The sequence below is a fragment of the Polypterus senegalus genome, chromosome 11, assembly GCF_016835505.1.
Source record: "Polypterus senegalus isolate Bchr_013 chromosome 11, ASM1683550v1, whole genome shotgun sequence".
In the NCBI taxonomy this organism is placed as follows: domain Eukaryota; kingdom Metazoa; phylum Chordata; class Cladistia; order Polypteriformes; family Polypteridae; genus Polypterus; species Polypterus senegalus.
This window is the reverse complement of record NC_053164.1, coordinates 150,506,408-150,519,919: the sequence shown is the minus strand read 5'-3', so window position 1 is coordinate 150,519,919 and position 13,512 is coordinate 150,506,408. Positions and strand designations below refer to the sequence as shown.

At 37.0% G+C, this 13,512-nt stretch overlaps 1 protein-coding gene across 6 annotated transcripts in view; it reads left to right on the top strand.

Moving 5' to 3' along the window:
• LOC120539615 (lamina-associated polypeptide 2-like) overlaps nt 1-8,613 on the top strand; it is a 66,005-nt gene extending 57,392 nt beyond the window's left edge. For all 6 annotated transcript variants that reach the window (XM_039769886.1, XM_039769890.1, XM_039769888.1 and 3 more), the window contains one exon: nt 7,060-8,613. In XM_039769886.1, coding sequence (XP_039625820.1) covers nt 7,060-7,387 — 328 coding nt within the window. In that variant the 3' untranslated portion in view covers nt 7,388-8,613. The remainder of the gene's footprint in view (nt 1-7,059) is intronic.
• The last annotated feature ends 4,899 nt before the right edge of the window (nt 8,614-13,512 follow it).

Genomic DNA, 13,512 nt, shown 5'->3' with positions numbered 1-13,512 from the left:
CTGGTATAAAGCTATCCCTACCAACATTTCTGTAAAGTCTACCCTTAAGTTTCCAGTCTAAGTGCCTAAATTCGATACCACAGCAAAAAAAAAAAAAAACACTTTTTTACTGGCTTTTTGATTAAAAGTAACTTCATTATTCAAGTGAACCATACTGGGCCCTGTATCTTTTGTAGAATATAAAATATATAAATACTAATGATCCTAGAATATTTAAAATAGTGGTATATCAATCCAGTAGTTGCCCTGCATCATTTAAGTAAACTAATACTACCATTCATAAATATCAAAATACAATACAAAACTTCAATATAGATATGATAGACTTAGGGATTCTCCCACAGTTAGATCATAGGTGGAGAACAAGAATATCATCATGAACTACATGATATACATGTTTTCATTCTAATTTTCTCATCTGTATCTGAAAAGTACTTCTTTTAGGGTTGTTTTTTTTTTTTTTCCTCCCAGGGCTGAATATTTTGCCAAAAACTCACATTTTTAAAAAGTACACAAAGCAATGATTTAAACACATTAATCAACAAAAAAATATTTATGACAAATGTCATTGTCCTGCATGTTGTATGAGCCTGCATACTGTGTGATTTCACATAAATATTACATATATATTACACGTGAAAGTCCTTTTGTCCTTTTTATACATTTTGTCCTCATGCTATAGGAAAGTGGCGCTCAGTCAGTCTTGCTTTGCAAAAGGCACTGCAACATACTCTGTTTGCAAGCCGTCTACCACCTTCTTACAGAAATCTGCTGCAGTCATGGTGCTGTCGCTGTTTGCCTGCTTGAACAATATATATCCATTTGTCAGTGCAACCTCAGGCATGTGATGGTACACGGTGTGGTACCACTTGGTGAACTTACGGCAGTAATTGTATGATCCCAGCATTTGATCCAGTCTATCACCTGCCATTTTACAATTCTGCTTCTCCACTACAACTGTCTTGTCCAGCTTTCGACCTTCTGAATTTCCCTTTTGACAAATGAGTTTCTCACATGTATTTTTTCTGTGAACTGTAGTGAGATATGTCACCCGTTTTACATTGTGCCATGCCACTGCTACCAAGTTCTCTACTCGCATTAAAAGAGGATTTACGGCACTTTTAATTTTCAGTTGTGAAGGCATGTATCTCCTGTTCATCTTCACTGTACCACATGCTCCATTTTTCCTGCTCTGTAAATCCATGACTAATTCTGGCGAATTGTCTGTGTATTCTACATGACCCACATTTTCATACCTCTCTCTTGTCAAAGGACAGTCCTCTCTACAAAAGGAGTGCTTTCCTTTATATTTTATTACTTTTGGGCAGAAACCAGTGTTTGCTTCTGCCAGCAAAAAAAACCTTTATTCCATATTTTGTGGGTTTGCCCTGGCATATACTGGCGGAAAAAATTGGTGCCCTTGTATTTGATCATTGTTGTTCAACATCACCAGTCAAGTGTCATCTCTATTTGTATTGCTACAAAGCCCTTCATCTCTTTATTTTGTTGTGGGTTTCCACTTTGAAAAATGAAAATGCAGTGGAAGCACAGCCTGTGAGTCAAAAAATTGCTTGGCATACCTGTTTGTCTTGTCTGACACTAGTTGAAAGGCAGCCTCCAAAAAGAACAGCCTGAGGTAGTCCCAACAGCTAGTAATCCGTTGTGTCCAACAGCAAACTGTGCCGTCTTGTAAAGTCGGCACAAAGTGGGTTTCCACTTTGAAAAATGAAAATGCAGTGGAAGCACAGCCTGTGAGTCAAAAAATTGCTTGGCATACCTGTTTGTCTTGTCTGACACTAGTTGAAAGGCAGCCTCCGAAAAGAACAGCCTGAGGTAGTCCCAACAGCTAGTAATCCGTTATGTCCAACAGCAAACTGTGCCGTCTTGTAAAGTCTGGTAGCTAGTTTGGCTCCCCCGGATCGATGTTTGGTAATCCTTCCAGGTGAACCTTGCTGTAGGTGCGTCAGTTGCAAGAACCCGCTTAGGTGGAGGCTGATCAGCCGATATCGGTTCCTTACTCTCCTGCTCGATCTCCTGATCACTCTCAACAAAATCAGAATCCAAAAAGTCAGAGTCTTACTCGGCGATAATGCACAAAGCATCATCCATTGAGTATCTTACTTTATGTACATGCTTCACTCCCTCGAGAGATGTCAGTGCCATTTTGCCTTTGTTTACATTTCGTAACTCAAGCACATGCAGGGATTAGATGCAGAGTCAACAAGTTTAACATTCCTCCAAGCAAAGAGTGCCTACCTTTATCGTAATGGTGGGTTTTGTTGCCGTTTACAGCTGATTATCGCCATCTACACCTGGATGTTGACTTTTGTCAACATCCGCCCTTAACCCCTTCTGATGACAAAAGTTGACATCTGCCCTAAAAGAGTTAAAATCAATATTAAAAATTCAAACATTATTATAGCTGTACTGTTTTAACTTGCAAGTTCTACAATAATTCAGGATATTATTTAAATTGCATTATAAGCAGTTTTGGTAATAAAAGGCTTTTATAATCTGGTTTGTTTGAGAATTCCTCTGTTAGGATTCTAGCATTTGCCAATGTAAGTTTGTATAGTTGTATCACTGGATGGTTTTTTTAAAAAAATAGACTTAATAGTAAATTTTAACAGACTAGGGGGCTTCGCCCCCTGATCACATCATTTGCCAACCCCCGTTTTTGTTTTTCCGGATACACACTTTTTTAGATTTTGTTTTTCTTTGAATTGTTACTATTTCATTAGTTTCACTTTTATTTCAGAACTTCTCTAAAAACAATATTTGGAATCTTTCGAGTCCCAATGTGCTGAATCTTTTTAATGAGGTCAGTGAGACATGTGTTTAATGACTTTGTACCATAATTCAGGATAGATTTCTCTGTTTGGAATTTCAGCACAGACAAAACGATCCACATCAGCAGTTAATTTTTTTTTTTACAAAGTAACCAATAAATGCATGTGAGGTAAACTCCGTTTTTGAAATTCTCTTGACTTAAACTTCAAAGCCTTACAGTATTTGCATACTTCTGACATTTCACCTATGTCCATATATTCGATCTCTATTCGCCTTTTCGTTATTTCTCCGAGTAATAATTTCTCTCTCTCTCTCTCTCTCTCTCTCTGCACTAATGCGATGCTTATTTTCTTTGTTTTGACACTGTCATTTTTTTTTTTTCTGCTTTCATATTCTGTATCTTGCTGTGCATGTATATCGCGCCGATGTTTTGTTTTGTTTTTTTTGAGTCTTTTGAATTCCAGTTTTCATTATCTCTAACCTGCTCTGCATGTGTATAGCGCCAACGTCTGAATTGGACATGCTTTTTTGTCAATTCCACTTGTTCCGGGCTGATAATTACTTTCCTTATTTTCTTTTATGTCTCTCCAACGCTTTTGAGTCTCTTTTTTCTCCGTGCTGCTTTCGTCTTCGCTTAGTCATTTACGTTTCATTTATAACGTATTGTCCTTATACGTTTTATATGCGCTGAGAGCCCTGGATCTGTGTGTGCTCAAAGCCAAAACATGACTGAATGTGTTGCTGCCCGTGCTCTTATTTGGTTGTAACTAGGGTGTGTCTTGCAAGAATCTCATGTTCTACATCCTTGCGAGACAGTCCCGGGTCAGTCTCTTGGCACAAAGTCTCATGTTTAAGGTCCCCGCGAGACGCTCCGTGGCCAGTCTCTTTAGTCATGTTGGTCTTTTAAGTGTCTCCCGTGATCTTAACGTGAAGATCACGTCTCGTCACCCTACTGTTTCTCTCCAGATAGATGAGTCAAAATTGATTCAACTTTCAAATGTCACAAACTCCTGGTACTTTATTTTCAGTCTTTGTTTTTCCAAACTTCAGCTCTTCCTGTATGAAATGAGACTTGTCAGTTTTACACAATCCATTATTCAAGAACTAAAACAGCCTGTGTTTTCAGAGTATCTTGCATGAGTACCAGACTTTGTTATTGCTTAGCCTGTGTACAATTTTAGAATTAGAAAATGAAATGGACCAACATATTTGTATTCAGTTACCTGTGACTTATAGACTGCATTACAGTCGCCAATGTCCCATACATTTCATATTACTAGAGAGGCGTCCTTTGTGCTTCAAAGCAACTGAACAATAAAATTATGTTTTGTATTAACAAATGGACCCACTCATTTAATTGCTGGTATATACAAGCCAAACGGCTGCTTCTTTTGAAGCCTTCCTTGATTTTTAAATGCTAGCACTGTTGGCACTGCCACTGTGCAGTTTCCTCTCCTATCTCTGTTCTATATGCATGGCACTGATGCTGTCTAGAAAATGGATGAATGCGGAGTTTGATCTGTAGATCTCCAATCAGAGAATGAATGCAAATACTGTAGTCCAGTCCTTAATGAGGACTGTGTAGGACATGGGATTAAAAAGTGATTAATCTTTCCATCTGCAAGTTAAACAGTTAACTCTCATCTAATCAGTGATGTCATGTGCTCTCAAAGTGCAAATTAAATCTATTTCTGAGAGATTTAATTACTGTGTCATAATTTTTCACACTGATTATTTTTTTAATTTGTAAAAGAGGTTAGAAAGAATGTAGAGACAAAAACAATCTTGTATTGTTGAATTTTGCCTTATTACAGCTGCTTTATAGAGCCCCTCATGCACAGGGACAAATGCTTTAAGCAAAGACTTACTAGCTGTGCACAAGCAGACCAAAAGGTTACTAGCTGTGCACAAGCAGACCAAAAGGTTAACTCTAGAATTACCAAAGCCTATGAAAAAACTCATAAATCCAGTCCACCTTAAAACCCTTCACACCTCTCTGTCAGTGTCTTTTGTTTTGTAAATGTTCCGATCAAGACAAGCAGCAAGCAGCCTACTATTCCATCCTCCCCACCGATGCAGAAAGTGCACCAAGTTCTCTCAGCTCATGCCTTTAATTATCTGGAAGTGAAGTGCTGGAGTTTTAGAATGGAAATAATAGATTTGTTAATTGGAACACATGCATTTCATGTGTGTTCGTGTCTACAATAGTCTGTGTAAATACATTGTTAAAACAGAAACTTTTTTATATTTTAGTAATAAATGACAAAATGTAGGTATACACTATATAATGCGTGAAGCCTGAAGTCCAAAGATCAAATAAACACATTCACAAAAGGTTGAAGGATGATACAACTGTGGCGCAGCGGTAAAAAGGGATTTACGGTGGGCCGGATTTACGAGTTTTTTTTTGTAGGCTTTGGTAATTCTAGTATTAAGCTATACTTGCGCTAATCACCAAAGCAAGTGTTTGCTCATCGCACTACTACTATTGGAAAAATCTTTATTGGCTGCTAACCTGTGGGAATATGGCAGTCACCTGCACCAGATGCTCTTATCACAATACCTTGAGTATATTATAATAAAGATTCCTGTTGGTGTTATATTGGTTCGTCTGCACTACATTTACTGTTAACTGTATTGTTTATATGAGTGTTATGTACCTGCTTTATAGCACCCCATATAGACAGCTGCCTCAGGCAAAAGACTTAGTAGCTGTACACAAGCAGACAAAATGGCTGTCTATAGACATGAGCAACACCTGTGCCAATCGCCAAAGCAGGTGCCTGCTCACTGCACTACTTTACTGAATTTGTTTCTTCTTAGCTGTAAACCCCTGTAGGAACATGACAGTCGCCCACACCAGATGCTCTTAACAATGTACCGTGATTAAATAAAATAGTATAAAATGAATATTATAAAGGAACATTAATAAAAACAAAATAAAACTGATGGTAGCCAAGGTAAGAAATATATTTGAAAAGGGACTTTAAAGGTTAAGAAATGTATCTGAAAAAGAGTTTTGTTGAGAATACTTATGCAAAATACAAAGGTGATGGAAGGTGAATCTTTTAAAGTCTGGGTGCAGAGTTGCTTCAGAATGGTATTCAGTCTGCACACATTCTTGTTAATTTCTTTGGAAATTCTTCTTCTCTGCCCTTCTTGCTTTTCTCTCTCTTCCTCTGCTCTGCCTGCCTTCCTCTTTCTCTGCTCAGCGTGTACCCAAACTTAAAGGCCTAACTTTTTGTCAAATTAACAATGATTACAAGAATAATCAATTGGTGTTTACCTTTCTCAGGCTCTTTGTCAATTCTGATCCTAATTATCCCAGGTCTAATAAATTAGCAATCTGTGTTAAGATTCCACAAGTGATCTAAAAGATGCAGGGTTCAAATCAGTGAAGATACAGAATTTAAAATCAATCTATAGCAATTGTTCAAAAATTATATGCAGAGTGTGTTTAACATAGGATTAAATTATCAAAGTTGAAAAAAATCCAAGAAACTCCGTTCAAACAGTCAAAAGGTTTTCTAATTGCTGGCTGCTAACTCAGGTTTAAAAAAAAAAAAAAAATGTATGTGTTTCCCATTGTATTGCCGTTTTTAAGAGGGGTTTCGGACAAGTGGCCGCTGGCAAGGGGGGGAAAGGGGTTGGCGAGCGAAGCAAGCAGTGGGCAAAGCGCCCTAGTTAATTAATATTATAGCAATAACACACTGACATTTTCCTTCCCAGATATGACTTCCAACATTTTTGATGTATTAACAAGTGCTGTAGCATTGGGAACCATTTTCATGTGTACTGTGTTTTGCTTTTGCTTTTATTACAGTATTATTGTACCTTCCAAAATAATATGTCTGTTTGAAATCATTTTACAGTATGGTACTGACTTCCACTTTAGTACTAATTGGAGCTAGTACCGTTATGTTTTTAGCATTTTAGTATCAACTTGGTAACAAAAATTTGGTTCTTGTGACATCCTTAAACGTTAAATTTTTCTTCATGTAAAAAACTAAAGGCATGTGGAATAAATTTCAACATAGTGTGGTGGAGGGTAAGACTTTAGGGACCTTCAAATCTCTATTCCGATGTTATTGTACAAGATCTAAATTAATAGGACAGATGAGACTTTTGGTCTAAATAGCCTGTTCTGTTCAAAATACTTTTTAATGTTTTAAATTCAAGCTTTTCTTTTTTAGCTAATGATCTTACTGTTAACTGCTAGAGATGTGCTTTTTTTTCTCCTTCTAACTATGTCTTTCTGTCGTATCACAGTGCCACTTGCCGCCGACCTATACGTGGAGCTGCCAGTCGTCCCATCACAATCAGTGATTTCCATCTTGAAGACTCACGGCTGCGTCACTCAGAGATGAGCTACCGCTCAGAGGTACGGACAGAGATGTGTCCGCCAAAATTGAGCTCTCCCGCCCCAGTGGCCTCAGCTACTCCAGTACGGTCCCATCGCTTTATTCCTGTCTGGCTGCAGCTGCTGCTTCTTGCTGTTGTGGCTGGATTCCTTTTATTTGTGTACCAGGCTATGGAGACTAATCCCTCAAATCCTTTTATGAATGAGCCACCTCGTGCTGAGGAGAAGAGCAAGTGAAACATAGCCAGAATGCCTCCCTACCGGACATCTCTGGCTCTCCTCCTACCAGTAGCTTCCAGTAAAGGTGGAAAAGGATATATATATATATATATATATATATATATATATATATATATATATATATATATATATATATATATATATATATATATATATATATATATATATATATATATATATATATATATATATATATATAGTCCTGGACATTCGTTTGTTTCCCTTCCCCTTTGACTAAGCCCTTTAGTCAACTACCTGTGGAGCAGTTTTCACAGTAGGTGGAAGCAAGGCAGCTTACAGAGTAGTGGTTAATTCACATAGCTCTTGCTTAGGAAAATCAGAGGAAGCTTTGCCTACAGTCTGCAATAAACCTTCACCTCTCAACCTGAAACTGCGGTCCACTTTAGTATGGTAGTGACAAAGAAATGTCCTTGACTTGCTAAATACGGAATAGTTTGAAAAACTATATGAAGAACTGTAGACACAGGAGGACTGCTAAAATGCCCTAGCATAGAGAAATGAATTGTGGAACACAGGAAGTAATTAAGACCAATCAGGCACAGTCTAAAAGTTTTTTAACTTTTTTTTATTATAAGCTTTCCCTAATGATGGTTCTGGCCTGAGTTTGTAAATGGTTGTTATGAGAAACTTGATGGATATGACCCTAATTAAGTGTCCTCCAATAACGAAGGAACTTTTGTTGGACATACATATTAATAAACTCAATTCTCTTACTTGGAACTGGGACTGCTGCACCATGCTAAAGTGTAGCCACTTTTCCACCAATCTTTGGCACTTGTGGAAACATTACTTTTTATAAACTAGGTTATTTTTCTATTACTCACTAAGAGATCCTTTTAGACAAAACAGACTTATTCTGCATACGAGGCATTGGGGGCACCAAGCCCTAGTTAAATAATGTGAATGTGCAGGTGCCTGTGCCCTGTACTAGATTTTTAAGCTACAAGAATATTTAAGAATGAAGACACTTACATTGTATTTATGCTTTTCCTCACATGGGTGGGGGGCTGGGGCTGTACTGGTGGAGGGGGCAGATATGTTTTGTAGTTTGTCTCCAGTAGTTTTTTTGTTTTTTTTTTTAACTATATATACCATGTGGTAGAGATTTAAAAATAAAGAATACATTGTGCTCTGATATGTTTTGCTCTGCTGTAATAGATACGCTAACATATTAAAGGCGTGTGTTTTTTTTGTTTTTTCTATGCTTCCATCTTTTATTTCAAGTTTGTTTTATCCCAAACATTGTTCTGAGTGGCAAAACAAACCATGAGCAGTGGGTAGGTATTGAGGTTGTTCTTTGTTGGAAAAGAATTAGTATTATCATAAAAACCAAGTAATTATGCAGTTACCCTTGTTTAGCAAAAGTCAAAACTAGCTCCATTATTGTACCATAGCAAGAGTACTGATAAGTTAATTTATGTAACATTCATTGACTACTTTAACCTGCAGATTACATTACATTATTACAGTAAACCGATAATCATGTAGTAGTAAAAACAATATGGATGGACTTGAAAATCCAAACTGGATCAATGTGTGGCCATGGATTAAATGTGTTTTTAACATTAAGGAAATGGGCAATAGTTGGCAGAAGGGCACATATGAAAACATTGAAAAATGCAAGTATGATACAGAGTTCTAGAGTAGAGCTAAAGCTATAGTCTTCAGTATGCAGTTGCTGGCATTTTTGCAACTACATATTTTTTTTCTCTCCATTTTATAAGATGATGTTTTACAGAATGAGTAATTGAAAGAATTTTACACAATGGGCAAATTGAGGCCAACCAGTTTGGCTTATTTATCAGTAAAGGGCCTGATGTATGTCATTTTACTCATTAGACAGATACAAGAATAGATAGCTGATGGAAACAAGACAAGATCCTGATCATCGTTTGACTTAGAGCTAGCATTAGATAGAATACCAGGAGAAGTAGCATGCTGGAGTTTAAGAAAAAAAAATGATTTGGGTGATAAAATTTATGTATGATGCCTCAGTAACTGTTTGTAGGGATGACTGGAAAATATTAAGTAAAGGTAGGTGTACACTGGGGATCATGCTTATGCCTATTTATTTATAATAGTTATTACAAGCAGTGAAGATTTTAAAAGTGCTCTTTGTGATATGCTATAGGCAAATGACCTACCTTGAATAGACCGGAGACTACAAGAAGTCATTAGATGGCAGAGTGGGCTGTAGACAGAAGGAATCTGTAAATGCAGGGAAGACCCCAGCTGATGGTTTACCATTAAAGTGGATAACAGTATTATGGTAAAAACTGGCATTGCACTGAAACACATGAACACCTTTAGATTAATGGAAACCATTATAACAGCTAATGGAGAAAATGAAAAGGAAAATAACTCAAAGCTGGTAAATGTAGAGAGCAGTATAATGTATGACAAGAAATTCCCATTAATTTGGAAGGCAAAGGTACGGTATACAAGCTGATAATTTGACTAATGCTGTATGGATCTGATCCAGAGCCAAAGTGGAGACACAAAGAACAGTTGTTGGAAAAAACAGAATGCTTAGGTGGATATGTAATGCAAGTCTGAGTGCCAGAGAGACAAATTAAGAAATTAGAAAGGAGTAGCATGCATAATTGAAGTCTGAGAGAATAGCATGATACTGCATATAGAGAGTGGACGAGAAATATATGCCAAAAAGGATGTTGATGGTTACAAAATGATTACAAGGAAAAGATGTTGGGACCATATTGACAAAACCGGAGGAGTTCCCCTTCACTAGAGATTTCCACAATACTATCTTCAAAAAATTAGTAACACCATAATGGAGAGATTTAGAGGATAATTTGAAGATAATGCCTGACTTATATGAATATGTATTGAGAATGATGCATGAAAGATGTTTATGATAAGGAAATATGCTAATAGTTCAAAAATGTGTTTGCCAGTGACAGCAAAGCATAAATACACATTATTTAAGGGGACAGTGTAACAAATGCATTTGTGCATTGTGGATTACTGTGGTGCACACTTGGCACACTTACAATTTTGGGTCAAACATTGAGGAACCCATCAGAACTAACCATCTTGTATCATATTTGACTATTTTTGTGTATTAGACTTTTCAGCAAAAAGTATTACAGCATGATCTAGAACACTGAAGTACAATATAATTTTTTTTATATGCTGTATTAAGATTATTCTGAGGTAAATATAAATATACTTTTTTCTTTTCTAGGTGTTGTCAGCTTTTGTGCTTTATAGTAAAAACTATTATTTAGGTTCTAGGTCCTGCCTCCTGAATACTTGTACTGGTGTAAATAATATATAATAGTAATGAAATTTTCAGTCATTCTCACAGAGCCCTTAAACAACGCAAATAACACAGTCTAGAAGTACATCTCTCAAAAATTGCCCTATACCTAATTCATTGTGTGAGTGTGCTAAAACAGCCTTGTAAATTTAAATTCAATGTCACGCTGCAGTCTTTTGAATATTAACACATTTGCTCATTAAGTTGCATAAAATTTATTTATTGCATCCATTATTATATTTACTATTAATTTAACAAGACTGATACACTTGTCTTTAGAGATGCATCTCTGTTTATCAGCAACATTTCTTTTGTTACAATTTATTTAGAAAAATATATAGCAGCCCACCCACTACTGTGTTTTTTCCTCTTCACTAGAGCCTATGCCAGCAGCAACATTTAACAGCTGTCGCATTTTACACCAGTCCACGAGACTCCGTTCTCATTCCTACACTTAAAAACGTTTAGAATCTCCCAACAGGAACGCTTTTTGAGTCAAAATAAAAATACCGCAGAATACGCAACCAATGATATGCATTTGCTAAAAAGAAATAAAAACCTCCTTTCAAAACATTTGGTTCAACTGTGCAGCATAATTTGAAGTTGTGGTTAGCTGTTACTTGAAAACAGCTTTCGCGTATAACGACGCTAAAATGTCAAGAGTTCGCTTTGAATGTACGAGCGTCTTCGCTCTTCGAAATTAAAAGACCCCACTGTCGTACAGAATAGTTTATTATTATGAAGACTTGTTTTCTGCTAGCCTACGTCAAGGGCACAATAATCGCTACTACTTGGATCAGTAGTTACATCATTAAATCTACGCCTGCTCAAAATGGCCAAGCAATAATCCAGTCCAAAACGAATTACTACACAGGTCGAAATGCCCAATGTCAACGGCGTGAGACACATGATATATATCTGGTGACGTGTTCTGAATCTGACCCAAAAAAAAAACAATTGTAAGTGGCGTACTGCCGAAGATGCCATATAGCCATTATGATGCATCCTTAGCCCGTGCCTACTGTGTTGGGATTTTCAAATCGAGTTTTCTTCTATTTTTCATTTGGAAATGTTTCACACTACGAACACTTAACAATGCCAGTTGAAAAACTATTCAGCTATGCACGAACACAAGAGTTACACACCCTTTTAGTCGTTTTGCCTTGGTGGCTGCCAAAACAGCACGTCGATGCTTTTCCTATTTGCCAGCTTCTACAGCATACTTTTCTGTCAACGTTACTAGTACTAAAACGCGATCACTAACCTAAGAAGAGCGACTATCACAGTCTCGCGAGTATTCGGTTGCATGCAGTGTACACAGGCGCAGTAGAAAAGGTCACCTACACTACACTTTAAAAAGGTAATCTGAAGAACGTTTTCGATTGAAGATGCATAATAATGACGCGTTCCACTGTTATAGTTTGTTAATTTCTTCCAACTTTATTACCGCGAATGTAAGGCAATACTTTCACTCTCACCCGGTTACACTTTGAAACCGCTTAGCTCTCATGTAAAACTCTATTCCAATTCCGGCACGGCTAAAAGGCAGAAAAAAAGCGGTAGTCGTGAAAACTGTTTACTTGACAAATCTTTAATACTAGGGAGTGATAGCAATCCGTAAAAAGAAATACTAGGGAGTGATAGCAATCCGTAAAAAGAAGCAGGGGTTAAAATCAAAGTCACTATGCGCAGTTTGCGCAAGGGCATACTTTCTGCATCATACATGTTTTTTCTTTGCTTCCATCTTTTATTTCAAGTTTGTTTTAACCCAAACATTGTTCTGTGTGGCAAAACAAACCATGAGCAGTGGGTATTGAGGTTGTTCTTTGTTGGAAAAGAATTGGTATCAAAAAAACCAAGTAATTATGCAGTTACTCTTGTTTAGCAAAAGTCAAAACTAGCTCCATTATTGTACCGTAGCAAGAGTACAACCAACAAACACATCAATGTTTTTATATTTTTTGTGGAATTGATAGCAATAATTATCATACACCTTATTGTATTTCCGTGTGGTATAGCCAGCAGTTTTAAAATAGCATGTTGCTCATCGTTTCGTCTTTCTTAAAACTAAAAGGCAGCGTGCCCGTGAACTGAGCTCCTAATGGGGCTTGGGCCTCTGCAGCCCCCCCATTTGTGTACGTACGGTACCTGAGCACCACCGAGTACTTTCAGACAAGCAATTATTCAGCAGGAGTGTGTCAACAAAAATGACAGGGGCTCCTTTATGCCTACAGTAATACACTTTTATAATGCTTCACTCTATCTGGAACTGCCAAGTCATAAGTTTTCTTTCTTTTAAGTCATTCTGGTGTATATTTTAGAGGAGTTTGTTGTTTGTCATAACATAATAATGATCAGAATTATTTACTTATTGAGCTTCTGTAAAACAGCCAAATAAAGATCTATGTATTTGTGATGATGAACGTTTAGTAAGTGTCGCCCTTTTGAAGCCTCAACCTCGCACGAACATCGTTTTCAGAAATATGTGTGATTTTGTGAATTGACCATTTTAAAAATATATACATGATTTCCTATAGTACGCACGTTATAACAACCAGCCGTTTCTGTGACCTTCATGAGTTACCCTAAAACAATCTACCAGTATTACAATTATGTTAATCTGATAATTGCTATTCAATAGTGCTATTGCCTGTAAGGATACAGCTTAAAACGGTTTGAGCTTTTCGAATAAACTGAATGGTGTATTCAAACAACAGTTGCAATATACTGTACATACAAAGTGTATGCATCTGTACACTTTCCATTTCCTCCTTAATGTAGCAACCCTCGCCGAGCCACATTCGCATGTCAATCAAATCGA